This window comes from Callorhinus ursinus, unplaced genomic scaffold (genome assembly GCF_003265705.2).
Source record: "Callorhinus ursinus isolate GAN/ISIS: 27379988/994484 unplaced genomic scaffold, GSC_fseal_2.0 scaffold9, whole genome shotgun sequence".
NCBI lineage: Eukaryota > Metazoa > Chordata > Mammalia > Carnivora > Otariidae > Callorhinus > Callorhinus ursinus.
In genome coordinates this window covers 58511191-58537788 of record NW_027397071.1, presented here as the reverse complement: position 1 = coordinate 58537788, position 26598 = coordinate 58511191, and the positions used below count along the sequence as shown (strand labels likewise).

At 37.2% G+C, this 26598-nt stretch overlaps 1 protein-coding gene and 1 pseudogene across 4 annotated transcripts; both read right to left on the bottom strand.

The window, feature by feature from the left end:
* Positions 1–193: 193 nt before the first annotated feature.
* TMEM59 (transmembrane protein 59) lies at positions 194–26531 on the bottom strand. Of its 4 annotated transcripts, none has more exons than XM_025871686.2 (9): positions 26268–26531; positions 22654–22686; positions 21516–21621; positions 19471–19565; positions 16883–17035; positions 15243–15324; positions 14345–14429; positions 10826–10934; positions 194–834 (listed from the first exon to the last, which is right to left on the bottom strand). In XM_025871686.2, the coding sequence occupies exons 1-9, from the start codon at positions 26454–26456 to the stop codon at positions 679–681; spliced, it is 1008 nt and encodes a 335-aa protein (XP_025727471.1). In that variant the 5' UTR covers positions 26457–26531; the 3' UTR covers positions 194–678. The 4 variants fall into 4 exon arrangements, with proteins under 4 accessions (XP_025727471.1, XP_025727472.1, XP_025727473.1 ...); XM_025871687.2 differs by having other exon boundaries at positions 14345–14426; positions 26268–26530; XM_025871688.2 differs by lacking the exon at positions 22654–22686 and having other exon boundaries at positions 26268–26530.
* On the bottom strand, positions 3364–10819 carry LOC112823886 (heat shock protein HSP 90-beta-like; annotated as a pseudogene).
* Positions 26532–26598: the final 67 nt, after the last annotated feature.

Sequence of the window (26598 nt, the reverse complement as noted above, 5' to 3'; positions counted from 1 at the left end):
CAAAAATTCTAGAGCCTATACAAAATAACATAAAACGTACTTCTTAGAGGTTCATCTTTGCTTCAGTTTGTTCTCTGATCATTCTATTACATAGCAATAGACAGAACATTTCATAATTCTTTTCTGGTTGGGTAGGGGTGAAAGGAATGATCTGGAAAATCAGGAGTATATTAACTCAAATTTCGGCACATAATTATTCAAATAAAATTTTAATGATTTCAGTCAATACCACTGAAAGTGTAGTGTCATTAAAGGGCATTTCCTGCTAAATCTCAAAATACAGCTTGTGGGCCATTTCTGAGCAAAAGCATCAAATCTTATTGAGTATTCAGTTTATTAACTAAGGTGACAGACAGTATTATGGCAGGAGGTGGGGAAGAGCAATGATCAGCTCACAGAATTTGGCTAAGAAAGAAAACAAACAAAAACAATGTAAATAATAAAATAGCTACAGGTATTAGTAAAATAAAAATGCAACCCCAAATATCCATCTCTTAAATTATTAGGAAAGAAATTACAGATAAAGTTACAGCAAATACAGTCTTCACAGATTTGGGTAACTTTATTTGCATTTTATAGTGATTTTTAAGTCCTATCCAATGAAACCATCTTTAGAAGCTCTATGAGGAATGAAAATTTAGATGTCTATTACCCTTCCTTTAAAAAAGAAAAAAAAGCTTAAATTTCTGAATGAGCAAGATTCACTTTTGTAGGTAGAGGCCCTGCTTCTTCATGGTCTTCAGCTTTAGACCTAACAACCACAAGAGAAGAAGATGGGTATCTGTTTAGCTTTTGTTCATTCACAAATTCCAAGTCACCATAGATACTCAGCTTCTGCAAAAGAAAATCAATGCACATTAACAATTCGAATAGTTAGGAACCTCTCTGAGTACGCCTTCAAATAACAATTTAATCTACAGGTATTTGGTAAAACAAAAACAAAAAACCCTATAGACATTTCAAGAATGAAGAATGCTTTTACGCAGTGTTACTGATATGTGATTCAGCTTCCAATAGATGGCCAAAGAAAACTTTTCCACATGTCCCAACTTAAAATACTTAGAAATATAACAACTAAATATCAAGAAAAATTGCTCAGGTTTAAATGGAGTTAGTGTGGTCAAACCAAGAGCACTGATTCTGGATGTTTGATGTGTTAGGCAATCAATTCCTTTAAGATCTTAGCTCTCTGAACAAGTGATCAAATGATTTGGGGTAAGTTTTGACTTAACACATTGGAAAAAGGTATTTCAAAAGGCTATGAGTAGAACAAAGAATATACATGAAACACTTTAACACAGATACAAATCTCTTCATAAATATATAAAAGCTCCTCAAATTGTTTCTAACATATCCAAGAAAATACTACAAAAAAAGAATAAAAACATAAAACATGATCAATGTAAATAGCATAAAACTCCCTGGAGTATAATAGTTATGTTTAACATCTTTTGAAAGTAGGTCTATTTGGATTAGGTCTATCTCCTAAACGCTGAAAAGCAAAGTGAAAAGTTTTTACTAGGGAGCGGACAGATTTCGTTAACTCATACAGCAACAAATCTCTGAATCTATCAGTTAACACCTGAAGTGCTGACATTATTAACAGGGAAACTGACTAGATTATAAAGCAAAAGCCACCTACAAGTACTTGATATTGGAAAAGTATTTTTTAAAAGATGCTGAATAAAGAGGACTTTCAAGAGATTAAGTATCTACCAACACTGCTACATGCTACAACATGGAAGAACCTTGAACACATTATGCTAAATGAAAGATGTCAGTCATGAGAGACCACATTTTGGGTATTTATGGCTCAGGGTGGTGGTGGTAGTCCTTGGGAGGCAGTGGGAGTGACTACTAATGAGTATGAGGTTTCTTTTTGGTGTAATGAAAATGTTCTAAAAGTGATTGTCATGATGGTTGCTGACTTGAACATGTTTCAGATGTGGCCTGATGCCTAGTTTCAAGGCAACAACTATCCTGCAACAAAGAGGCAGCCCAGTACCTTACGCTTTTCCAGTAAGAGAGTATCTTCCAGACAAATTCAGTGGTTAGTGGATTGGACATAAAACTGACATAATGTGGCCTCCTTAAAACACAGAATTAACATGTGATAATTTGCTCTGGGGCACTGGGAAAGAAAAACTTTCACAACTTTACCAAACGGCATTTAAAGACCTTGAAACAGCAACCAGGAACTGTTGCAATGATTTCAAACATTGACATGGAAGAAGCTATCTAGAATAGGAAGAAAGTGTAAAATGTGTGCGGAGAAATGAATGAGAGCATATGGATAATCTGTAGTATGCATATTGATTTGGTGTCTATTCTGTATTCTCAAATTACCAATTAAATACAAGAGTACAACAGAGAGATTTTCAACAGTATTAACTTGGTAAATTTACCACCCAAGCATCCTTTATGAAAAAAATTACTTAAGAAAGTACTCCAGCAAAAGTAATTCAAGAAAGCAAAACACAGAATGCAAGAAACAGCAGCAGTTGAGAGGACTTAGAAAATGGGAAGAAAGCTAGAACAAAACAAAAAAAGATGCCATTAAGCAGAGATAGTTGGAAGATTCTCTTGGGAAAATTTTAAGTAATTCAGTTTTCTATTTGCTTTTATGTGACTCTAATTCACCACTGTATTTGGTCTATTTTGAATACTTACATAATCATAATATTGTAAATGCTGTCTACTGGATTTTAATTTTCCAAGTCAACCAGTAGCAAAGCACTGAAGTATATATACAGAAGAATTAACATTTGCATTTTATTGTCAAGGGTCATAATAACTAATGAAAATTGAGAGCAGAGAATGGGAAGAAAGAGGGAAGGAAAGGAAGTAATGAGGAGTCAACTGAAATTTACAAAGCAATCACTAAAAGTCTATAAAATTTACATTATAAAAACCAGGATGTGAAGAGATGAAGGTGATGTGGGAGACAGTATGAGCAAACCAAGTTCCTCATTTTTCAGTAAGAAGACCTCAGATAATGTCTAAAGTTGATAAAATAAGAAACAAGAGATAAAATTACAACAGAAGATAAAAATTAAATAGAAGATAAAATTAAAATGTGGTAATTAGAAAATTGCTTAAACTATTAACTGATTTATCTGAGAAGTGAAGAAAAAGACAATTTAGGTCACACATATTACTTCTAAAAGTTAAAAAATAAATTAGTAAATATGTATTTGGGCTTTAGGCCTGGCTCTGCCACTAACCAGTTACATGAGCTTGGGTATGCTGCTTAAATCTAAAACTCAGTTTCTTAACAGAATTTGGATTTAAAAACTGTGGCACTTATATTGTTTTCTGATTTTCTGACTTTTTTAGCAGACTTAACACTTCTGAACAGCAAGGTTCTTTTTTTTTTTTAAGATTTTATTTATTTATTTGAGAGACAGAGAGAACGAGAGATAGAAAGCACGAGAGAGAAGAGGGTCAGAGGGAGAAGCAGACTCCCTGCCAAGCAGGAAGCCCGATGCAGGACTCGATCCCAGGACTCCAGGATCATGACCTGAGCCGAAGGCAGTTGCTTAACCAACTGAGCCACCCAGGCGCCCCGGTCTTTTTTTTTTAAGACAAAGAAAATAATAATTATTACAATTTAAGACATATTCACCCTACTTCCTGAGTCTTGGAAGTCTTCATCATTTCATTTTGTTCCATCTTGATCATAATATTCTCAATTGTATCTCTAGTCCCTTGAACATAGCCGGGCACATAGTAAGTTATTCATAAATGTATGTGATTTACTAATGTCAATGTTATTATTAGGAATCTTCCAAAACCCTTCTTTTTTTTTTTAAACTGCATCTTCTTTATTTCACATCTTTGATTTCCGAACAAAATAAACAAAAACCCCACAACACACATCCAAACCCAATGTCAGATATGGGAAAAGACAGCGCTCAAGGCCCTTGTATCCTGCCTTAGACAGAAAGACAGGAGGGGAAAAACCCACTTGGAATCAGCAGAGGGAACCAAGTAGGCCAGGGCCACTCAAGGCCACGGGGGAAGCCATGGGGACACTATACAGAGGGCACAAAGTCTGCAGGTAGAAACTCCTAATCTACTTGTTCCATGAGAAAGGCATCCTCATCAGCCTCAAGGGGGAGGATCTCATCAGGAAGAGCAGCGCTGGGTTTCTGTGCTGTCATTTCATCCGTTTCAATGCCGAGCCCTTACTTGACCATGAAGTAGATAACTGCTGGAGTGGGTCTGGGGATCCTCAAGTGCGAAGCCAGAAGAGAGAAGTGTCGTTTCAAACCAGCACCACCAAGTCCTTGATGACCCTGTCATTCTTGTCGGCCTCTGCCTTCTGCTGCAGTGTCTCCACAATGGGGTGGTCAGGGTTGAGCTCCAGGTGCTTTTTGGTCATCCTACAGCCTGTTGCAGAGTTATCAAAAAGTGCCTGGGCTTTCCTGATCTGCTCCATGTTAGCTGTCCAAGTGTAGGTGCTAGTCACAATGCAGCAGGGGGAAGACCTAAGCCTACTGGAAACTGTCACCTTTTTTTTTTTTAAGATTTATTTATTTAAGAGAGAGAGAATCCTCAAGTAGACTCCCTGCTGAGCATGGAACTTTATGCAGGGCTCCATCTCAGGACCCTGAGATTATGACCTGAGGCGAAATCAGGAGTTGGACGCTTAACTGACTGAGCCACCCAGGTGCCCCAGAAATTGTCACCTTATCTAAGATTTCTTTCATGAATTTGCAGAGGTTCTCAAACTTGGCCTTGTTCTCCTCCACTTTCTTCTTCTCTTCATTCTCAGGCAGCTCCACGCCCTCCTTGGTAACCAGGCTCTTCAAGGTAACCTTGAAGACCAGGCTCTTCACATCAAACTCCTTGAGCTGCTGCATGCAGTATACGTCAACAGGCTCGGTTATCTAAACTACCTCAAAGCCCTGCTTCTGCATTTACTCCACAAGAGCAGTTGACAACCTGCTCTTTGCTCTCACCAGTGATGTAACAGATGGACTTCTGGGTCTGCTTCATGTGAGAGACATATTCTGAAAGAGAAGTCCTCTCTTTTCTAGACTAGGAGGTGTGGTAATGCAGCAGCTCAGAAAGGAGTAGCCAATTAGTCAAGTCCTCATGGAGTCCAAGCTTTTAAATTTTTAGAGACTGGCTCATACAATTTCTTATATAGTTCTCCTTGTCTTCTGCCAGCTCAAAGAGCTCAAGGCACATGTTCACAGTATTTTTGCAAATGACCTTGGAGATTCTGCTCTGTTGCAGTGTTTCTTGGGCAATGTTCAGTGGCAGGTACTCAGAGTCAACCACAACCATGGATGAAGTTGAGATACTCAAATTCATCACAGCTGTCCATGATCAACAGACAGCAGACTGAGTCTGATATTGTTCTTTTTATTCTTGTTCTCAGAAATCAAAAGGAGCCCAACAGGGAATGAACAGCAGTGCTCTAAACTCCAACTCACCTTCTAGAGATAAGTGCTTGATAACAAGTGGTCTTCCCAGTCATTGGTAGGACTCTTGGAGAACCCTCCATATTCCTCCTGGGTGATGTCATCAGAGTTTCTGGTCCAAAAGAGCCTGTCTTGTTCAGTTCTTCCTGATAAATACATTTCTCCTTAATCTTCTTTGTTCTCTTTTTGTTGTCCTTCCTATCATCCTCCTCATCTGAGCCCACATCTTCAGTCTTGGGTTTCTCATTATCTTTATCTTCTTTCTCACCTTTCTATTCCTCTGCCTCACTATCAGTGATTTCTTTCTCTTGTTCCTTCTCCAAATAAAGGGTGATGGGATAACTGTGAGTGCTTCTTCACCACTTCTTTGACCAGCCTCTCCCAAGGATTCTGGTCTTAAGGTGGAGGACCACTTTGGTAGCCCAGCCAATGGGCTCATCATGGTCCACATATATAGTGAAGGAGCCCCCAGCAGAAGACTCCCAGGCACACTGCTCATCATCACTATGCTTTGTGATCACAGTCACTTTCTCTGCCACCATGGAGGCAGAATAACAGCCAACACCAAACTGTCCAATCACAGAGGGGTCTGCATCAGCCTAAAGAGGCTCCATAAATGCTTTAGTACCCAACTTGGCAATAGCTCCCAAATTATTTATGAGGTCAGCTTTGGTTATGTAAAGGCCAGTGTCCACCGGAGTCAGGGTGTATTCCTAGGGGTTGGGAATGTCAATTTTCAGTTTTTTAACACTGTCCAACTTAGAAGGGTCTGTCAGGCTCTGATAGAAAATCTTGTCCAAGCATTACTGATCAATTCCCAAAGGAAAATTTCCTTCTTGGAACAGAAGGTATTGATGACAAGAAACATGAACTGGGCAATTTCTGTCTGGAAGGCAAGTCTCCACCTCCTCCTCTCCATGGAGCACTTCTTCAGGCATCGTAAAGGAGAAGAGCTGTAAGCACCATAGACCAGGGTGGGCAGGGACTGCATATGAGTGGCTCAAGAGAGCTAAAACCCTTTTTAACTGACCACATGAAATCAGAGGATCATGATCTTGACAAATAAGAAAAAAGCACACAGATGATGAGATAACACCAAGGAAGCATCTATATCACCACCTGTTGCAATAGCAAATTTCTGCCTGATCTCTAGGAAGAAATATCCAATACTGCTGCATCCTGTTCTCACATGTCAAGATTGACCTGCCCAACTAGGACCACTATGAATGACAACTCTTTATCTTAAACAGATAGCTCAACAAGAGAAAGTATCATCCCATAAAGTTTTAAAAATGACATAAAAAAATGTGAAAAAGAAAAAAAAAGTAGAGAAATGAGAAGAAATCTTTATGAGTCAAGTCACTCAAAAATGACACTGCTTTAAGATCAACCAAAGAAATGACATTCTTTGCCAATTTTTTCTGGTCATTATAATCAAATGATATATGATGAGTACCTACTATGTGCAAAGCAGGCTAAAGATAAATTATTACAGAGCTTTCCTATATAAGAAAAACAAAGCTGCTCCTAAGTTTCTAAGATCACACTCCTGATCTTTATTACCACCATTTTAAACTTTGTAGTGACTGAAAAGGAAGCTTGTTCTATTTCATGTTTGAGCTCCCGGATACCAGGTCAGTACTGAAGAGACATACATCCTCTCAGCAGGCTTATGATTTCCTACAAACATACAGGATGATATATGTAAATAATATACCAAAATATAAATAACATTGCTCACACATGAATTATACTTGTAGAACTTAAAATGAAGTCTCATGTTACTATGGAAAGGGGTCAAAAATAATTTATGTTTCAATAATAAAATCAATGAAAAGGTTTTATGAAAGTGAAAAATAGTTGGCTTTTGGCCAAGAAAATTGCATAACTTTTGTAATGCTAAATTTTCAGCTATTTTTACAGTAAACAGGAAAAAATACCAGGGACAGAGTATTTATACTGCAATATGTTTTAAAACAAGAAACAAAATATTAGTATGTATTAAAAATTATTTATGCTCAAAAGAAATCCACTAAAATGGAAACACTACAGGGGCGACTGGGTGGCTCAGCTGGTTAAGCATCCGACTCTTAGTTTTGGCTCAGGTCATGATCTGTTGATTCTGGGATCGAGCCCTGTGTAGGGCTCTACGCTCAGAGTGGAGTCTACCTCAGATTCTCTCTCCCTCCCGTTCATTCTCTCTCTCTCAAATAAAATCTTTAAAAAAATAAAATGAAATGGAAACACTACAATAGTTTTGGATGATAAGTGATTTTTCTTTCTGCTTCTTTACATATACTTTACAAATTTCCACAGTAAGCATAAAGAATTTTTATAATGAAAAAGCAATAGTTAAACATTATTACCTAGGCAAAGGGGGTTTCACATAGAAAATAAAGCCTAAAAGCAGTGAATCTAAGGGGCTGTTTTCCATACATTTTTCCAGAAAATATATCTCCTTAGAAAAGTACAGGCCTTTTGAGGGTGTAGTCATAATTTTGATTGTTAAGGATATGTAGTAGAGTTCTAGAGAGGGGCAAGGAAGAAACATCCATATGGCAGATATCTACGGGGAATATAACAGCTGCCAACAAGACTCCATGTGTAGTGCTGATGCCTTAAGCTTTATGATCACAGGGGTCAAGGGGCATATGTGGGAACAGTGAGGTATTTCCCCAAAGAACTTGGAAAACAGGAGAGAATTTCTCACAGAATTAAAGCTACACAATCAAAACAAAATTTAGAGCAGTGACAAACATCTGAAAGGAGGAGAAGCTCAAGAGTCATCTGAAAGGGAGGGAAAGATCCCCAGGTCTGAAAGATGTAACCAAAGCCACAATGAGAAGAGGTCATTGCCATTAAGTTGCATAAGGAGATGAGAGAGGAAAATCCATCAGATCCCCATCTGAGAACTGTTTGCATAAGAGAGAATTTGAGGATTCTGGCTCAAAAACATGAACCATGTGGTCCAGGTGGTTATCTATCTTCCTAGTGGCAAAGAGGGCACACAGAAGATCAGCTCCTGAATGAAACACAACATCAACTCTCCTATTTATGATTTCAAGCTAATTAAAGAAACTTCAGGGTACTGGCTTTGGAGTCAGATTACCTGGGTCCAAATTCTGATTCCACCACTACTAGTAAGTGATACTGGGGCAATTATACACTCTTCTTTTGCAGTCTTCATATCTGGAAAATGTGGATAATAATAGGAGCCATCTCACAAGTTACTGAAAGGAATGAATGTGCTAACTCAGATAAAACATTGAGAACAGTGCTTGGGAGGAAGAGCTCGACATCAGTCAGTAGGCCTGGGGACCAGGATCCAGGCTGTGGTGGATTGATCAAGGTAAATTCCACCTGAGGCCAGCCATCCAGTCTATCCTGACAATAACTGGACCAATCTCTATGGAATTTTTCTTTGACAAAGGGCACCCGGGGAGTAAGGAAAAGGAACTGTACTGATGATACAAAAAGGAAGGAACAAAGTACCACAAGGTGGGTGGGGATCAATAAGGATTTATCAGTAGGAGGATGTAGAGAGCATAGGGCAGCTCAAAACGAAGTAACAGGCAAAGGCATTCCTATGTAAGATACGTAATTTCAGTTTTATCAGGAACAACAAAACGATTACAATACGGACATCAAAACTAAACAAGAACACAAATAGGTAATGCAGAAAGAGGATGTTATCTGTATATTCATATCATAAACAGATGAGTTCTACAGAAAACTACCTATTAATATTTCCACAATTCCAAGTTCTTCCCAATCCTGCCTAAGTTTATCCATTTGATTTCCTAATTTAAGTTCTTCTTACCAAGTCAATTCCTTGTAGTCCTTCCTTGATAGCTTTTTTTTTTTTCTTGTGAGAGAGAGAGAGAGAGAGAAAGAGAGCACAAGCATGGAGGGGGGTGGGGAAGAGCAGAGGAAAAGAGAAAATCTTAAGCAGGCTCCACACCCAGCATGGAGCCTGAAGTGGGGCTCGATCTCATGACCCCAAGATCATGACCTGAGCTGAAATCAAAGAGTTGGACGCTTAACTGACTAAGCCACCCAGGCGCCCCACCTGATAGCTTATTCTTGTCTGTAACTGGGGAAATTATACACTCTCCTCTCTCTCTGCTAATCCAAGCCTTACTACCCATTTTTCAAAATTTAGGTCAAGATCCTCATTATCCAAAGCCTTCCCTGATAATCTGAGCACACAGACTCTGCTTTCCTTAACATTTTATATATTTATTACTTGTGCCACCTTATCAGCCATAGGAAAGACAGTATATAGGAAAAAGACAGGAGTTGCAAGTCAAAAGACATGAGGTGAATTCCAGTTTCAATACTTTCACAGCTGTGCAAACCCAGGAAAGTTAGACCTAGACATCATAAGCCTATTTACTCATCTATAAAGTGAATAACAAAACCTGCTCTAGAGTATTGCTGGACATGGCAGATATATGAAAATATTTTGTAAATTTTAAAGAACTCTATAAATGTTAGTGACCAACATTATCCTGTTCCAGTTTCTAGCTGCTTATATCACATAGCATCTTAATAAAAAACACAAAATATAATATTATCATAATCATTACTCATATGTAAACCTTACTTTAAAAAGCTATCTTTATAGCCTACTAAGATAAGACTATTGTTTAAGCACCATGCTAGGCACATGGTAGTTATTACTGGATTCTATTTTAATTTCTTTCCTTTCTTCTTTTAGATGTTTTTCTATTACACTTTGGAGGCACAAGAAAACTAAAGTGTATCTCAGTTGGATTTGATGTCCATACACATTATTATCCTCTATTTAGTTACATAAATAACTTTCCTTTCTTGAAAGATAAGCTGACTCACCAAATTATAGCCTTTTCCCAAAACAAAAATCCTTTACACAATTAGGTTTCTTGGGCCAGTTAATTTTAATTACCAGAAGAAGTCACAAGAGTTTTCCATCTCTCTCAGGGTTAGATACCAGCACATATTAACTCAAAAATCAAATATTCCAGCCTTGCTGCTTCTAAAGCACCAATTACTCCTTAACATTTGTGGCAATTAAAATTTTAAGTAGTTCTACAAGTCTTTCTTCTTACAGATCATCTTAGAAACTGGTGCCAACAGGTTCTTTTTAGGCTCAGAAAACCAGGGGAGAGAGAGAGACCCCTTACTCAAACCAGCCAACTTATACGGCACTCCGGTAGTTAGTGTCACAGAAAACTGGGGACAGTGATTCTCGTGCTACAAACCTGCCATTTCCATGTGGGATTAAAACCACCTCATTTTCTCTCGTTCCATTAGTAGAGAGGCCTTGTTTCTCTAGTTAACAAACAAGCATTTAAAATGGTAAATCACATGGCTCAGCGTTCAAATGGCCAAAGGGCTTGGATTAAATTTACCTCAGAGGGAACATACTGCTCCACAGCCGTAGCGACGGTCGCACAACAGATCCAGAGCAACACCATCACCGAGAGGACAAGAGTCGTGGTTAAAATCCACCCAGAGTTACTAAAAAACAAGTCAGTCATGTTAAAATTTCATAATATAAAAAACAGATTCTTAATAATGAAAGGCAATCAACCTTACACACTTAGTTTAATAATACAAAAAAAACTTCATGGGTACTACCTTTAAAACTATTTTAAAAATGTACCCAGTGAAGGAAATATTACAATAGCTTTTATATTAGGGTCCTCCATTTCTCAAGTTTCTGGAATACGGCTATCACTTCTATAATTGAAAAAATCAGATATACTGGCTTTTTGCTAAATATATAAAATTAAAGCAAATTACTGTCAAAGGTCTTTTTTAATTACTAAATGAGATAATGCAAATCAAAGTGTTCTATAAATTATATGCTGCTATTCATATGTCATACATTATTTTGCAAGGCACTATAGTGATACTTGCTTTCAGAAAACCCAGTATCTCAAAGATTTAAGGTATAGAACAGGTACATTATGAAATGATCATTTATTTTATAAAAAGATGCACAACAGGCTTCTAGAAGTTAGCTTCCCTAGAATACTTCCAATAATTAATTTGCCACAATTTACTTATATTTCAATTTACAAGAGCACATCTATTATGAGGCATTTTGTACCCATTACAGCATATCTTAGTAAAGAGATAGTTGTTTTTTTCTTACATTTAAAATATGATAAATTCGGCCAGTTACAAGGATTAGCAACTGATGTTTTTCCCATAATTGACCTATTGTTTGCCAAACTATAGATTAAGAGTCAAAAAATAGGAAAAAGTCAAGCTATTTTTAAATATTTAATAATCCAGTTCTAAAAAACTGTGATAATTCCTGTAGGTAGTCTGATTTTCACATCTGTGCTCATCTAATACTGCCTGATAAAATGTCTATACTTACCACCATAACCCATTCACTTGATGGTTTGCCAACACTTGAACATGCTAAGGAAAAGGTATGCACAGTCATTGTCTCCCAGCAAAAGAGGTGGACATTGGAAAATGCACTGCATCTAAAAGCAGGGAACGCCTACATGATGTTTTGTTTTAAGTATTCCAATTCAGAAAGATAACAGGGTAAAAAATATTTTTAATGAAAAAATACCCACTTTACATATTCCAGCCCTAACCCGAGTACTAAGGAATTTCCTTCCATGAAATAAGAAGGATATATTTGATATCTGGATTCCAATAACAACTTAAGCCAGAAAACTGGGGCTCATTTTAGAGTCCATCTGCTTCTTCCACTTCCACAAAAAAACAATCCTACAGATTCTCAACTATCTCCATTATGTCTTGTTCCCCTTGTCCATCACCCTAGTTCATAACTGCTTGCAGGATTTACCAAGCTCTCCAACCTGATCTTCTATCCTTCACATAGACGCCTCTTCCCAATACTTAGATTTGATTACTTTCCTGCTCCTATCTAGTTCCTGTCTACCCAGTTTGGTCTCTGATTCTCCTGACTCTCCATACATATTAATATACTTTATATATTTAGTAGGAAGCCAGCATAGCTGAAAAAAAAATTAAAGAAATCTGTTACAACTAGCAAAAATCTCTGCTCATTATTTAAGACTTATTTCTATGTCCTCTGTCAATCCTCCCTTTGAAGGTATACTCCTTGTACTATGTATATGAGAGGTATGTATGATATATAGCAATCATCATTGCTTGTTCAATGTTTGCACGTTTGTCTCTACCATGCTAGACCTGAGAACTCCACAGAGGCAGAGACTGAACATCTTTCTTTAGGTCCCAAGTCCCTGAAACAGTTCCTGGCACATAACAGACTCTCCAAAAAGAAATGGCAAGTGAAAAAATGAGTTCACCTCAATTTCCATTCTGGAAGCTAAGGGTACCTCTAACAAGAGCTAGGCAGTACAATAAAAAGCACTGCAGTTAAGAGTCAAAAGACCAGATCCCATTGACTGGCTAGGTGATCTTGCATGCCATCATGAAACACTCATGACCCTCTAGGAAACAGACACCTATGGCAGAACAGGATGAGTAGAAGTTGCAGAATTAAAAAAAGCTGGGTTTGAACTTTAACATAGTGGATACATAATCTTAGGGGTGGGTAATTCACCTCTGACCCACCTACTTATCACAGGGTACTGTTCTAAGAGTCAAATGAGCTCACTGAAGGGAAAAAGCATTGAGAAAAAAAAGTTATTTTTTATTAAAATGTAGAATACTATTATAATTCATGTTTGTGCACAGAAACTTCTAGGCATTAAAGCTCTAGTTAAAAAGTTATTTCCTGAATTAAACATTTACCAAATTACTTTTAAAATGTTAGATTTAAAAGAACATAAAATATAATGACAAAATGCTAAAGGGTATAAGTCACCAGTAAGCTGCCAGGTAGGACAGTATTGAAAATAAACTGTGACTTAAGATTAAGTGATTACTTAGGTTTCATAAGACCATTAACTGCAACAAAAATCCTAAATATCAGAGAGAGAAAAATTATGCCCATATTCTGCCAAGGTCAAAAGCAGGTTTAGAAATGAAAGGAAGGGAAAATTTAAAGTTAAATCCTCATTTTTCTTACCCAGTCTTTAAAGCCTTTGTTTGGTAAAAGGAATTAATTTTTAGGTGCCAAAATAACCCTGCTGATACCTGACAAAACCTGTCAAGAAACTATTTTATTGGAAGAAATTATAGGAAGCAGGCAGTTTGGACTACCGTAATGTTACACTTGAGACAGAACAGCCCACTACAGTATACACACTGTGAGGGCAAGCATTTGTTTACCACTTCTACTCAAATGCTTGGCCTGGTATCTGACACAGTAGATAATTACAATAAGTGCTATGGGCCACTGCCTTTCTCTTTCTTCTTTTTTTGCAGGGGGGCGCTATAGGAGGAGAGCTCATATCAGAACTTTTTGGAGGAGGAGAAGCATACATATTTTAATAAAGCGCCCCTCACTCTCAGAAGGCTTGATATTGATATCCTGCGTGCCCACTTTCCCCTGCCATCTTTAAGGTTTCTTGGCATAGAGTTGACACTCCTTAGCATAGAATACAAAGCTCTCCTTAATCTATACCCCTTATCTACTCTCCCTAGCCTCATGTGCTGTCATGTAGATAAAAACAAAAATCCAACCCCAAACCATTCAGACATACTTTAAAGCTTAATTTAAATGTCTGGAGAAGCACAAATCTTAACATAAATCAGGGAATCTTAACAAGAACAAGAATGCTTCTGTATCGTGAAAAAAACTACCTGCTTGGGTTTTATTACAGTAGTATGTGTATTACCTTTTAAACAAACTAAAATATCCAAAGTACAAGTTGGTAGGAAAAAGGTAAACAATTTTTTTTTAAATTTTTGAGCAGCTAATATAATTTTAAAATAATAAAAAGGAATGCATCTGTCTGATACAAGCCAGATTTTATCACCGATACATATAAATAAACAGGAATACATACAGAGACAGACATCTTAAAAAGCCATCACTTTCTCCATCTTCAAGATAGTTCCTATGTGTTTGTGAACTTCTCATTTGCAGATCTGCTGAAATAACAAGGTACAATTTATGATATCCTATATCCCAAAAGCTAGTCTCAAAACTACTCCTAGATATATAGACTGTACAGATACCCAGTTGCTTTTATAAGTGTAATCTGATACACTGATAAGGAATGCAAGTTCCTCTGGCATGTTAAAAACCAAATGAATATTCTACCACATTATGGATTTCCTATTTTATTTTCAAATTCTTGTTGACATTGCTTTCTGTTTAATTACATTCTGTTTAATTCTATCTAATTACAAGATAATTAGAAAGTTAATTAAATCAGTATCTAAAATAAGGTACAAACTAGTACATTTTAAAAGGTAAGCTCAGCTTTAGGTTGATGTTTTACATTCCAGAAGTTAAAATTTATTTCTAGCATGGAAATAAAAATAGAACAAGAACTCACACTTTTGGGATAGTTTCACTATTCGGTTAGCGTATCAGAAATATCAGAATACTTCATTAGTTCATAGTCAAAATATCCTTCAAAGCAAGCTACATGTCTTTAGAATATTGATTCTCAAAGTGTGATCCCCTAACCAACAGTATCAACAAAATCTGGGAACTTGTTAGAAATACAAATTCTCAGGTCCTATCCTAGGTCTAGTAAATTGGAAACTTTGGAAGTAGGGATCAGAAATCTGTTTTAACAAGCTCTCCAGATCCTAATGCACTCTAAAGTTTGAGAACCACTGTTTAGAAATTATTTGTTCACTTTATATTAGTGTAAAAACAATCATACAACCAATTCCAGACCACAACCAGATTTGCTAATGTTGTTATCCCAAGCTACTGGAAATAAAACTTACAGGACATTTTGCTTAGCGACGATTCTTTCAAATTTGTAGGTTCCTGCTCCAACTGTGGTGCATACTGGATTTCTGGCTTAGACTAAAATGATAATGAAAGCAATTAAGCCATTTCTACTTCTTACGCTTTTCTCAGTAACAAGTTCTATAACACATCATCTGTATAAACACTCAAATTGAGAAAAAGTAACAGAAGTTTGGTATAAAAAATAAAACACATTAGCCACAATATATTTTAATTGCACTTCCTAAACATCAGATCCAGTGCCTTGCAAAGAAACAGACAGATTTCTGGCATCATCAAGTATTTAGTCAGTTTAACTTTCTGACAACATTAAAAATAAATTAAAAAGCAGGGACAAATTACAACAGACTGCATTAAATATCATACCCTGCAAAAATGAATTCTAATTCTAGTTGATCAAGAATAACTTAGTGGACTGCCAAAATTTTAGGCTAAACATCTATTATCTCTATTTTTCTCATCTGAAACATTCCATTTTTCCCTAAATATGAGTAATTCATATATTATAGCTAAATACTCCATGCTCTACATCCTCCATATAGCACAGATCCTCTGGAGCAGGGGTTTCTCCCGTCTAGTTACACAGAAGTTAATACAAAGAGAGAAACAAAGCTCATTTCACATCTAATCAGGAATGAATGAGGGCTCCACTCTGAGATTCAACTTAAGCTTTAAGCTAATTAGCTTTAGGACATAGAAATTACTCACGTATTTAAAGAGAAAAAATTCCTTCTGTGTTTTACTTATTACCACCTTATGTATAGACGATCTAAGACTCAGGATAGTGCCACATACTAGCCTTACAGTAAGCCATTCTATTAGCAATAATAATTAAAAGGTTTACTTTAATTATTACCTGAGAGAAAGTGCCACAACATAGTTTGTGGTACATTTGAGGAATTTAACTACCAAATTAAAAGGAAGATAGCATGGTAGGGTGGGATATAAGCCTGGGAATGAAAATAACCTGAGTCTGAAGCCCAATTCTGTTACTTACTGGCAGGGTGACCTTAAAAAGTTAGACTCTCGGTTTCCTTATCAATGAAATAGGGATAATACAACCTCATGAAGGTGTTTAAAGATTTGAGATAACATATGTGAATGCCTAGTACATAAGAATCTTCAAGAAAAGCAGTTATTATCATCACATCACATGGTCAATAATGAGGTAGGAGAAGTTACTTCTCTAGGAGGCAATATGATTCTTCAATAAGCTCTTACAAGAGTTATGAAGAAAAGCACTACAAAAAACTAAAAATTATGTCATACTGCTCTTCTTCAATATTCATATGTGATATATATATTCATACCATTATTTATATTCAAAGTATATTCATTACTCTTATTTCTCATATCTAGAGGTTTCATTTTATCAATTTAACCACTATAAAATTTAGAAGACTCAGAGTTCTTGTTAGAAGGACCAATGGGCTTGAGATAGGCTTCTGATGGGCAGAGGGAAGTCTCACTGTGTCTTGATGCCCAATGTCTAATGTAGGCCAAATCAGTAATTATTACTTGATGATGTATATGGCTCTATGCCAAGACACTCATTTAAGACATGTACACTTACTATTGTTGGTATTTAGATGAATTTATGAAGTACAGTTATTACCTGGAATATAACTATTTTTCCATCATCAGCTTGAAGATAAAAAGTCCATGAAGAGGTTATAAAGCTCTGAGCAGAGTCCATCATGTCACTCCAGAATGACCTTACCAGAGTTAGAGGGAAGAGTAGATGCATTTTTGGCATCAGGGACATGAGCTTTAAAAAAAAAGGTAAATCATGAGAAATCTATTATTTTTATATATGTATATTTGAGAGCAAACTTAATCAAGATTCCCCAAATCTAGGGACAGGGAATAAAAAGTTAAGTGATTCTACCATAATAACTAGCATTAAACTCCTAGCTTCCTATGCAGATGAACTGTGATAAAGCTTAAGATCCTGGGCTACTTTAATTTGCCACCAAACACACATATAAACTACTATTACCTCTATCAGAGTAACAGGCTTTTGAATCAGACCCAAAATTGTGAAGAATCTTAAGATTTGATTAAATAAGGATTAGCAAGGTCTCAAGAGGTAGAAGGGGGAAGGACAAATTCTACCATTCTCATCTTTAACGCTTTTATGTAAATACATCATGCTATAATGAACATCAGTGGAAAAGGGGAAGGGAAAAAAGTCAACCAAAAGAATATATGCATAAAATGTGAGACATCTGATAGCAGGGCAGGGTGAGGGGAATACCTATGGGCTGAATATATATAGTAAACTACCGATTTTAACATTAATGGGTACCATGTCCCCCAAATTCTGACTTTTTCACTGATTTAGCAGCAGCATGCCCCTCTAGAGCACAAGTATGGGATACCATTTGCTGCACTCTAGGGATGGCTTTGGTTCTGCTATACTTCAAAAGAGAGGCATTATGGAGTAAGAGATCAGTTTGTAGAATCAAAAGATCTATATTCATGATCCAATTTTCCCACTAATAGCTGTGAAATTTTTCATTAATTCAGCAAAGAAGTATTCACTGAGATTATAAATTTTAGCAGATCAGGGACCATGTGTATTTTATTCATCAACATATACCTGTGCTTAAACTGTGTAATCTATATAGGACAGAGGTTAAAAACAGGGTAATATGTGTGGTATGGAGAAAGGCACCTAACCCAAACCAAGATGTGAAGGGGTTAAGAAGGCTTCACAAAAGAAATGATACCTGCCCTGAATCAAGGGGATTCAACAGAAGGATGGGGAGTAGAAGGAACAAAACCATGAATTAACTCATCATATAAAAATTAAGAACAACTCAGTATGTATACAACTAAGAGAAAAAAATGGCTCTTAAAAATTAGAAAACATGTTTAACATTACTCATAGTAAGACCAACACAAATTTAAAATATATTAAAAGTGATACGTTGTCGGGATTTGGGGAAGAAGGAAAGAAGTGGGTATGGGATTTCTTTTTGGGGTGATAAGAATGCTTGGAATTAGATAGTGATGATGGTTGCACAACTTTGTGAACATACTAACAACTACTGAATTGAATACTTCACAAGGGTGAATTTTATAGTATGTGAATTATATCTCAATTTTAAAAACTGGTACAAATTCCACAGAGGGCAATTTTGCTCTACTTCTCAAAATTAAAATACAGATACCTCTTGCTAAGCAATTCTACTATGATTTTATTCTATAGATGTAAATGTGCGAAGTATGCAACATCACTTATAAGTGAAAAAGATTAGAAACAACCAACATGTCCAAATAAGAGATTGCTTAAATAAATTATGATACACCCACACAATGGATTGTACAATGAAAAACAGAATAAGTAGACATTCTTTATGTATACTTGTATTTTAAAAAAGAAGGAATATATATATATCCTTGTACATGCATAAAATATGTCTGTGTTGGTAACCCTGGCTACATTTAAGAGGAAAACTGAATGGCTAGGAGATACAGGGGTAGGAGATTTTTCACTACATATTCTTTTTACCTTCTGAGTTCTATACCATGTAGCTGTACTTTCTATGCAAAAGTTAATAAAATTAATAAACTTTATCCAGTATGTTTGGAGTATAAAGTATGAGGGGTAGGGAAAAGAGATAGCCTAAGAGAGGTAATCAGGAGCCAGGCCACGATAAGCAGTTTGGACTTAACCCAGTACATAATTGGGGGAGAGGGGGTCCTGAAGCATATAAGACAGGAGAATGACATGATAAGATTTCCACTTAGAAAATAAATATCTGAACACATACTAAAGGATGGACTAGAAGGGGGTGAAGTGGAAAAATAGTTTGCAAGTTTAGTAATACAGATGAGAAAGGAATGATGATCTAAGTTAAGGCAATGGCAGTTGGGGTGAAGAAAAATGACTCTCAACTATCTGCTTCTCTGAGCCTCAGTTTTTCCATATGCAAAATGGGGATAAAAATAAATTCATCACTGGACCGAGAGAAAAAAAACGAAAGAGATTATGGATATGAATGTAACTTTTAACAGTACAGCATTATACAAAAGTAATTATGCAATTGACTTTTCTATTTGCAAACATATAATTTGTTTGCTGAAAACTAATTATAAAATATAACACTAAAACAGTATCTAGTGGGCGATAAACATTTCAATACAAGTCAGTGCAATTTAAGCAGGCAATTCTGAAAGGCAGTATTTGTTTCATACTTGTTCTTGTCTCAGTTCAGCGAATGGCAGCTGATTCTGGCAACCAAGATGGCAAGCATATTGCTCATCAGATTGGGAATATGCTTCTGTACATGCTGTAAGAGAAAAACAGTCAAATTACAAAGAAAAAGAAAAAGAGACGAAGGAAAGGAGAAAAAGGGAAGGAAAGAAAAAGGGGAAGGATAGAAAAGAAGGGATTTGGTGTTTTATAAAAAAAATTTTACTTAAAAAGCATTTCATCAATATGAATTTTCAAAATTTGATAATAGTAGCAAATGTATTATCTTAATAAACCCCATATCTTCTACCTCCCACACGTCAGATATTTCCAGTATAAATCTACTGATTACACACTCAGGCTCAGGCTAGATGATGACATTCATAATAAGGGGATCCTCACCGCTAAGGTTTGCAAAGTGGAAAAAACATGGTCTGGCATCCTGAAGTTTTGGCTCTATACACATTTGGCTGTGTATGTGTCCTGGGCCATGCTGTTTAACCTCTCTAATTGTTGATTTCTATATGCTTAAAATGGAAATGCCATACTTCATGGAGTTGAACAATGTATTTTAGTGATTTACACAAATGTATGACATTACGTTAAGAGTTGGATCACTTTGCTGAGACTCAAGGGTATTCCCATGGCAAAGAAAAATAAAACAATCAGTTTAACACCCTAAATTCAGAGAAACTGAACTTAGAAAATGTTCTACAGCAGGATTCCAAAGTTGAGATGGGTACACACCTTCTTCATTTAGTTCACTACAGCTGGTTCTTTCTTGTGATATATAACACTTTACCATTGTAACAATTCTATTTTTCTTTCCGACCCAGTCATGTATTTGTAATATACTTCTCAAAGGTGCTAGATAATAAATTGAACAGCATTATGCACATATACAGATGGCCAGTTAGGAGACTGAGCCATAAAAAATAAGGTCATGAAATCAAGGAGACTAGACAGGAATCATGGCATAGTGATGTGGAAAAAGGTACCTCCTGCTACACTGAATAAACAGTATAATGTAATGAATGGAGAAAATTCCATTATAGTTTCTTTGAAAAGTTAAATGTCAATTTTGTCTTGATTACAGGGTTCTTTTATTAACCACATCTCTTTCAGCAAAAGGTAAGAACAGTGATTTAAGAGATGACAGATTCTGGTTACTTCTTTTATCAGCATGACCCACAAAGAATACACTATTGAATAGTGAGTCAAAGGCCTGATTCAGTGAAAAAAAACTTGAGCTAAATCAACTGGCCTATGATTGAAAAGCTTAGGAAAATTATACTATCCATTGAAAAGGTAGTGATGAATTATGAGAAGGGTAATTACTACTGCATTTAAACTGAATGCTTGGTTAAACAAAGGTGTCCTATCCACAGTACAAAATCAACACTGTCTCAACAAACAGGAGTAGCCCCCACTTTTCAGGAGCTCATACCTATTTTTGCTAACCAAAAGAAATCCAAAGAGGATTCATGCTTTTATGAAAAAGAAAGCGAAAACAAAGTTCAGCATTTGTTTCGCAGCGAGCCATTACAGAGGCAGCACGCGCTCTCGAGCAGCAAGAGAGGCGCCGCCAAGCTCCTCCCTGGGGAACGCTGCTCCGCATCCAGCCACCAGAGCTTTGGACTGTGTCTGTGAGCATCTGTGTTTTATCTTGATTTTTGTTGTGCCTCTTCGCAAGATGTGTTCTAAGATATCAGAAAGGTCTAGGAGAGGTTATTTTTGGGGCCCGAGAGCACTCAAAAATTTTTCCATGTAAATTAATGGTAATTGCTTCTTTGCTTTATGCCATTTTGGCTCAGGAAAGGTTTCAAAGGAATGCTCTACTTTCCTATAGAGGGGAAACCTAGAGATGAAATTGATAGTCCATGAAATTTCTAGCAGCAGCTGATAAAACTCAAACCTCATAATAATTAAAATACACTAGAAATCAGTTTAAACAATATGCTTGTCATTTTCTGAGGAAAACATGTAAGGAGCATAACACAACCCCCCAAAAACCACAATGTTATACACTGTTAGCATAGCATCTTACCAGATTCACATTCCATTTTGGTCCGATTTAAATCAATTCCATCATCCACAAATTGACAAATTGAAAACAGCCTGCAACCTCTCTGACATGCGTACAACTCCTCTTCCTAGGGAGTTCAAGAAGAAGGAGGATTACCAAAAAAAAAAAAAAAAAATAGTATTTTTCCCTCGGGGGAAAAAAGGTCAAAAAGAAAACAAAGTTAGTAGGGTTTATTATAAAATGTCCAATAAAAGTTTATAACTTTTAGAAAGAAAGAAATATGATAGGAGCCAGGTAATACCCAAGACCTCTGCCATGTAAAGAGGTTTAGTTTCTTATTTTAAAAGTGATACCCAAGAAAGAAGCCTAGTGGGTAAAAACAAAAACAAAAACAAACAAGCAAAAAAAAACTATACCCTTTTCCCATATTCCAAGGTTACATTTTGTTGGAAAAATTTGAAAATAAAAATAACAGTGACATAATTAGAACCTTTAACAGAGGTAGAAATGAATAAGCAAGTATCTTAGGATGAATGGCATACCTCTGCCACATAAATATTTATACAAATCATCAGGCTTCTCAGGAAAAAAATGACTAGCTTCACATGGCAAACAGTGCCATAAAGGCCCCCACAAAGTGAGGCATACATCTATAAAAACGCTTACATGAAAGGTGCTTTTAAACCTGGCTTACTTTAACTAAAAACACAAACAAGACCAAGTGTGGCGTATGGGAAAGGCCTCTGGAATCAGCCAGACCTGGATTAAAATCGTTCAGGTGAGTGACACTGCACATTACCTTACCAATCTAAATCTCAGTTTTCTTATCAGAAAAGCAGATAATAGCTATAAATTATCTCCAAACCTCTCAATAATGCTGTAACATAGCTATTCCTGGTATAGTGCCTGGGACACAGATGGTGCTCAATAAATGGTAGTAGTGTTAATCACAATAATATATTTTTTTAAAACAGAAAACAATAGTTACAGGCATCATTGTCTATCTAAGGGAGCTCAGGATAGGGTCGATTCTTCATTATGGGGAAATGTTAACTGCTTAATAAGACCAATAACAATGTCTTCAACAGGTTTTTGTTAGATGAAGTACATACAGTATTGGACACAAACCAGTACACTTGGGGGAGCCCCCTCAACTTACTGTGTGATCCACTGTGTACAAATTGGCGGGCACCTAATAAGGAAGCAAACAGCATGTGCATATACCAGTTAGCAATCAATGGAAGAGAAAAGTATGCATTTCTTTCCAGCAGAAGGATTAGTAAGATGTATGCAGCAGCAACACCCATTTAGAAGAGATGGCTGCAGCCTGACATTAAACAAGTGTTACATATAATTTTGAAGCTAGAGTGTTTTTGGACCTCAGTTCTAGTTGCATTTATTGTTAAGGTGAAACTGAAAGAATTTTAACAATTAAGATAAATTTCATACCTGAGTAGCTTTTGCAGCTTTGTAAAACAGTGGAAGAATTCTCTTATGTATTTGGAGCATCACATATCTCCTTATACTGCACAGAGGAAGCTTGAGCTCATTAATATGAGCTATATTGCATGCCATTTCGTTTTCAGGTAGGTTTTCTTTTCTTAAACCAAGCCAGTAAAGCCCTCCAGTCTCATTATCAAAAGAGAGTAGGGCATGCTGCAAAGAGCCTAGGTCCAGGAATCAGTCCTGCTTTGAAGCTCAGCCCCACCACTTGTTCTGTACAACCTTGGGCAAGTGACAATCTCTCTCAGTCTCAGTTTCCTTGGTTGTAAGATGGGGACAATACTCTTATGTCAATCTTGACTATGATGAGGATTATACATTTTATGTCCACAATATCATGAATATTATGCTATAAGAGCTAATAAATCGGCATAGTAATAATATATTTAATGAGCACCCACAAAGTACCAGACACCACGCTAACACTTAAGGTATTATACAATGTCCAGCACAGAGTAGGGGCTCAATTGGTAGCCATTAAGAATCATATCCTTATTCCAACTAAGTGTTTCATGTACTAGATAATATTATTATCCTAAGTAAGTATTTCCTGCTCTATGTATCTCAAATGAGTGGCAAGCTTATCTGAAATGTATCTCCTCTGATTTAGAGCACAAGGAAATGGTACTTCCCACCAAATTGAATGCCAGCTAAATAATCAGAAGGGACCTCAATGATACTATTTATAGAATATATGCATTTTCTTTCCCAGAGCTAAGTCAAGCTAACTATTCTCATTATTCAGCACCAATGATACTATTTATAGAATATATGCATTTTCTTTCCCAGAGGAAGTCAAGCTAACTATTCTCATTATTCAGCACCATTATTCAGATACTATATGTACCAAACTGGTTTTATGTGCTAAGAGTGCCACATACATTATCTTTAATCCTCACACCAGCTCTGTAAGGTGTGAGGCGTTGTTTTTTTTTTTTTTTTTTACAGTTGACAAAATGAAGTCGCGAGAAGTTAAGCGATCAGCAAAGATACACAGAGAGTAAAAGTGGAGCTGGGAATGGAACTCAGGCTTGTACGGTTCTAGAGCCCACACTCTTTAAAAATGACCAGGTTGGCTCTAATTAGTTTTGCTGTTAACATAACATACGTCTCTTGTATTTGAATCCAGACAAATTATGCAACTGCATTTTTGAGGAAAGTTAAATGGTAACTATATTGGAATTTTAAAATAACTACTTACAAACAGATATTCTACTTTCTTGCAACAAATAATTAATTCGAAAAAGTCATTAAAATGAGATTTCTATCTTCCAGTTGCAAATACCAGACTGAAAGGCTATGTGAGCTTCTTAATTCATCTAATTTCCTGTAACACACAATGCTTTTTCCTGAACTGCAAAGCACAGTAATTCAGAGGGCCAACAGAAATCAGTGAAATAAGTAAATTAAATATTTTTCATACAACTTTATTAATAGAAGGCAGCACACTGTAGCCAGTTTTAGGACTGAATTCCTACCAGTTCACTACTTCTTAGCTATGTGACCTTAGGCAAGTCACTTAACCTTTCAGAGCCTCAACTGTAAAATCCTACTTTGCATGGTTATGACAATTAGGGATAATGGGTATAAATCTCCCATCAAACTAACAAAGAGTAGACAGTTAATAAATTTTAAGTCCCCCTAACATACAGGGAGCCAAATGACTTTGAGTTCCTGGTGAGAACAGCTCTAATAAATAAGCAAAAATGACTTACAGACATCACATCAATTGTTAAAAACTGTTAAATAGTGGATGTTATAAAAGTACTTGAAATTTCCAGAAACATTTATAGTAGTTAGTTATTTTCCCAGCATTCTGGGTCATACTACAAGTTTGCTAGGAAAATCTCAAAAAAGGAAAAAAAACACAGGAAAACACTAAAAGAATACAAAATAAGTCTCCATTCAATGCCAGGCCAAATAAATCTTAGTGAGTTTCCTTATACCTTCTTAATGACGACAGGTTTATAAGTAGAGAAGAAAGTAATGTGTTTAGGGGGGCAGTACACATTGATTTAAACCTGGAAGTCAGAATCTCTCATTTCTTTCTCCTAATTGCTAAATTGGTGTCTGAAAATTTTAGGATAATCAATCTCCACATTTTTTCTTGAAAATTGATAAACCCCATGCAACATAAAATCCTGCAGTAAACAGACATATGGGAAGTGAAAGCATTTAGAGCTTTTCATTTCAAAGACCTGAAAGCATTTGCAAATAAGGAACATCCTAAAGTTCACTGGCCCTCTCCTCGTGGTCACCTCGTAGTCTGAGAGAGCAAAGAGGGCTAGCCACACGGTTAAGCCAACAGCACAGAGGAGATGAAAGGAATACAAGGAGAAAAAAACCAGTAACAACAGCAAAAGCTCTTACGAAAAAAGCCAGTGGGGGGAAGGGCGCATATATCCAAATTATATATGGGAAAGGGTGGGAAGTCACTGTTGAGTAAACAGAGTTCCTAAGTTGGAAAAAAAAAACACACAAAAAACTTGAGAAGCAGAATGGAATTAAAGGAAAGGCATCAACCGCAGGCGGACGAGAAGTGAAAGCAAGGTCACTCCCCTCGGTAAATTGGGACCCCGACCCCCCCAGGGGCGGTCTCATTTCTATACCTGCGCCACGAATTCCCTCTGTCTTCTGCACTGAACGGTAAGTTCTCTGAATGCAGAAACCTAATTGCTTTTTTTCTAAGCCCCCTCAAGCCCTAGTGGCAGTCTCGCACACAGTAAGTCAACACAGGCGGAAAGCCCTTCCTCTGCGTCTCTCAACTCCTAGGGCTGACTTAATATATTTCATACCAAGGTGGAATTGTCTGCTTGTCTGACTCCCAGAACATACTGTGAGCTCCCGGCCCAGAGAGGCGCTCAGTAAACATGGGTTATGAACTAACCTTTTGTGAGCTTGCATATCTGCTCCTGCCCCCCACCATCCCTTACGCTCCTTGAAAGTGAAGACCCTGCATTAATCATCCATATCCTCCTCCCCATCGGAGTGCTCGTCTCCGCCCAGCTAACTGCCAGGGGAAAGGGGTCATGTCTTGCTCATCTCTGCGTCCCCAGCCTATTATAGGGTGGATGCAGCACAAACTTCCGGTAATTACAGCAGGAGATGGGTGCGGGTAGAATTAGGGAAGAAAACAGGAGCTACACAGGTGGGAGACAGCGGTTGTAGGGTGTAGATTCGACACCCAGTTTCCCAAGCCGACACAAGTGCGAGAGAGCGGAGAGATCGGCTGCCAGGGGAGGGTCGTAGCCCGGTTCGGACGGGCCCTACCTTGGGGTAGGTATGCAAGGGGAAGGTCAACTGACAGGCCCGGTGACAAGACGCCGTATCACCCAAGATCGAGTCAAACGCTTCAGCCGAAGCGGTCCCCGAGCCTCCGGCCAGGGCCATGGTCAGCAGCAGCAGCGGCGGGAGCCCCAGCTGGGCCCTGACCCAGAGGCTCCCCTTCGGCGCCGCCATTTTGTTTCCCTCTGTCACCGTAGCTCAGCTTGTTGCTGTTTTCTTTTCAGGGTTTCCTCCGCCTTCCGGGGCCAGCCCCTTCCCCGCCCCTCAGGCCGCCGCTTCCGCCTCCGCCGTCTCCTCAGCTCCGCCCTGACCCGCC

Excerpts from the sequence above, each read along its gene's own strand:
- TMEM59 (XM_025871686.2), bottom strand. The coding sequence starts at position 26,456 with ATGGCGGCGCCGAAGGGGAGCCTCTGGGTCAGGGCCCAGCTGGGGCTC. Across the intron at positions 14,430-15,242 it reads GTCGCTAAGCAAAATGTCCT|CAGATCTGCAAATGAGAAGT; the intron begins GTAAGTTTTATT and ends TTGTTATTTCAG. Across the intron at positions 835-10,825 it reads AGCAGTATGTTCCCTCTGAG|AAGCTGAGTATCTATGGTGA; the intron begins GTAAATTTAATC and ends TTTCTTTTGCAG.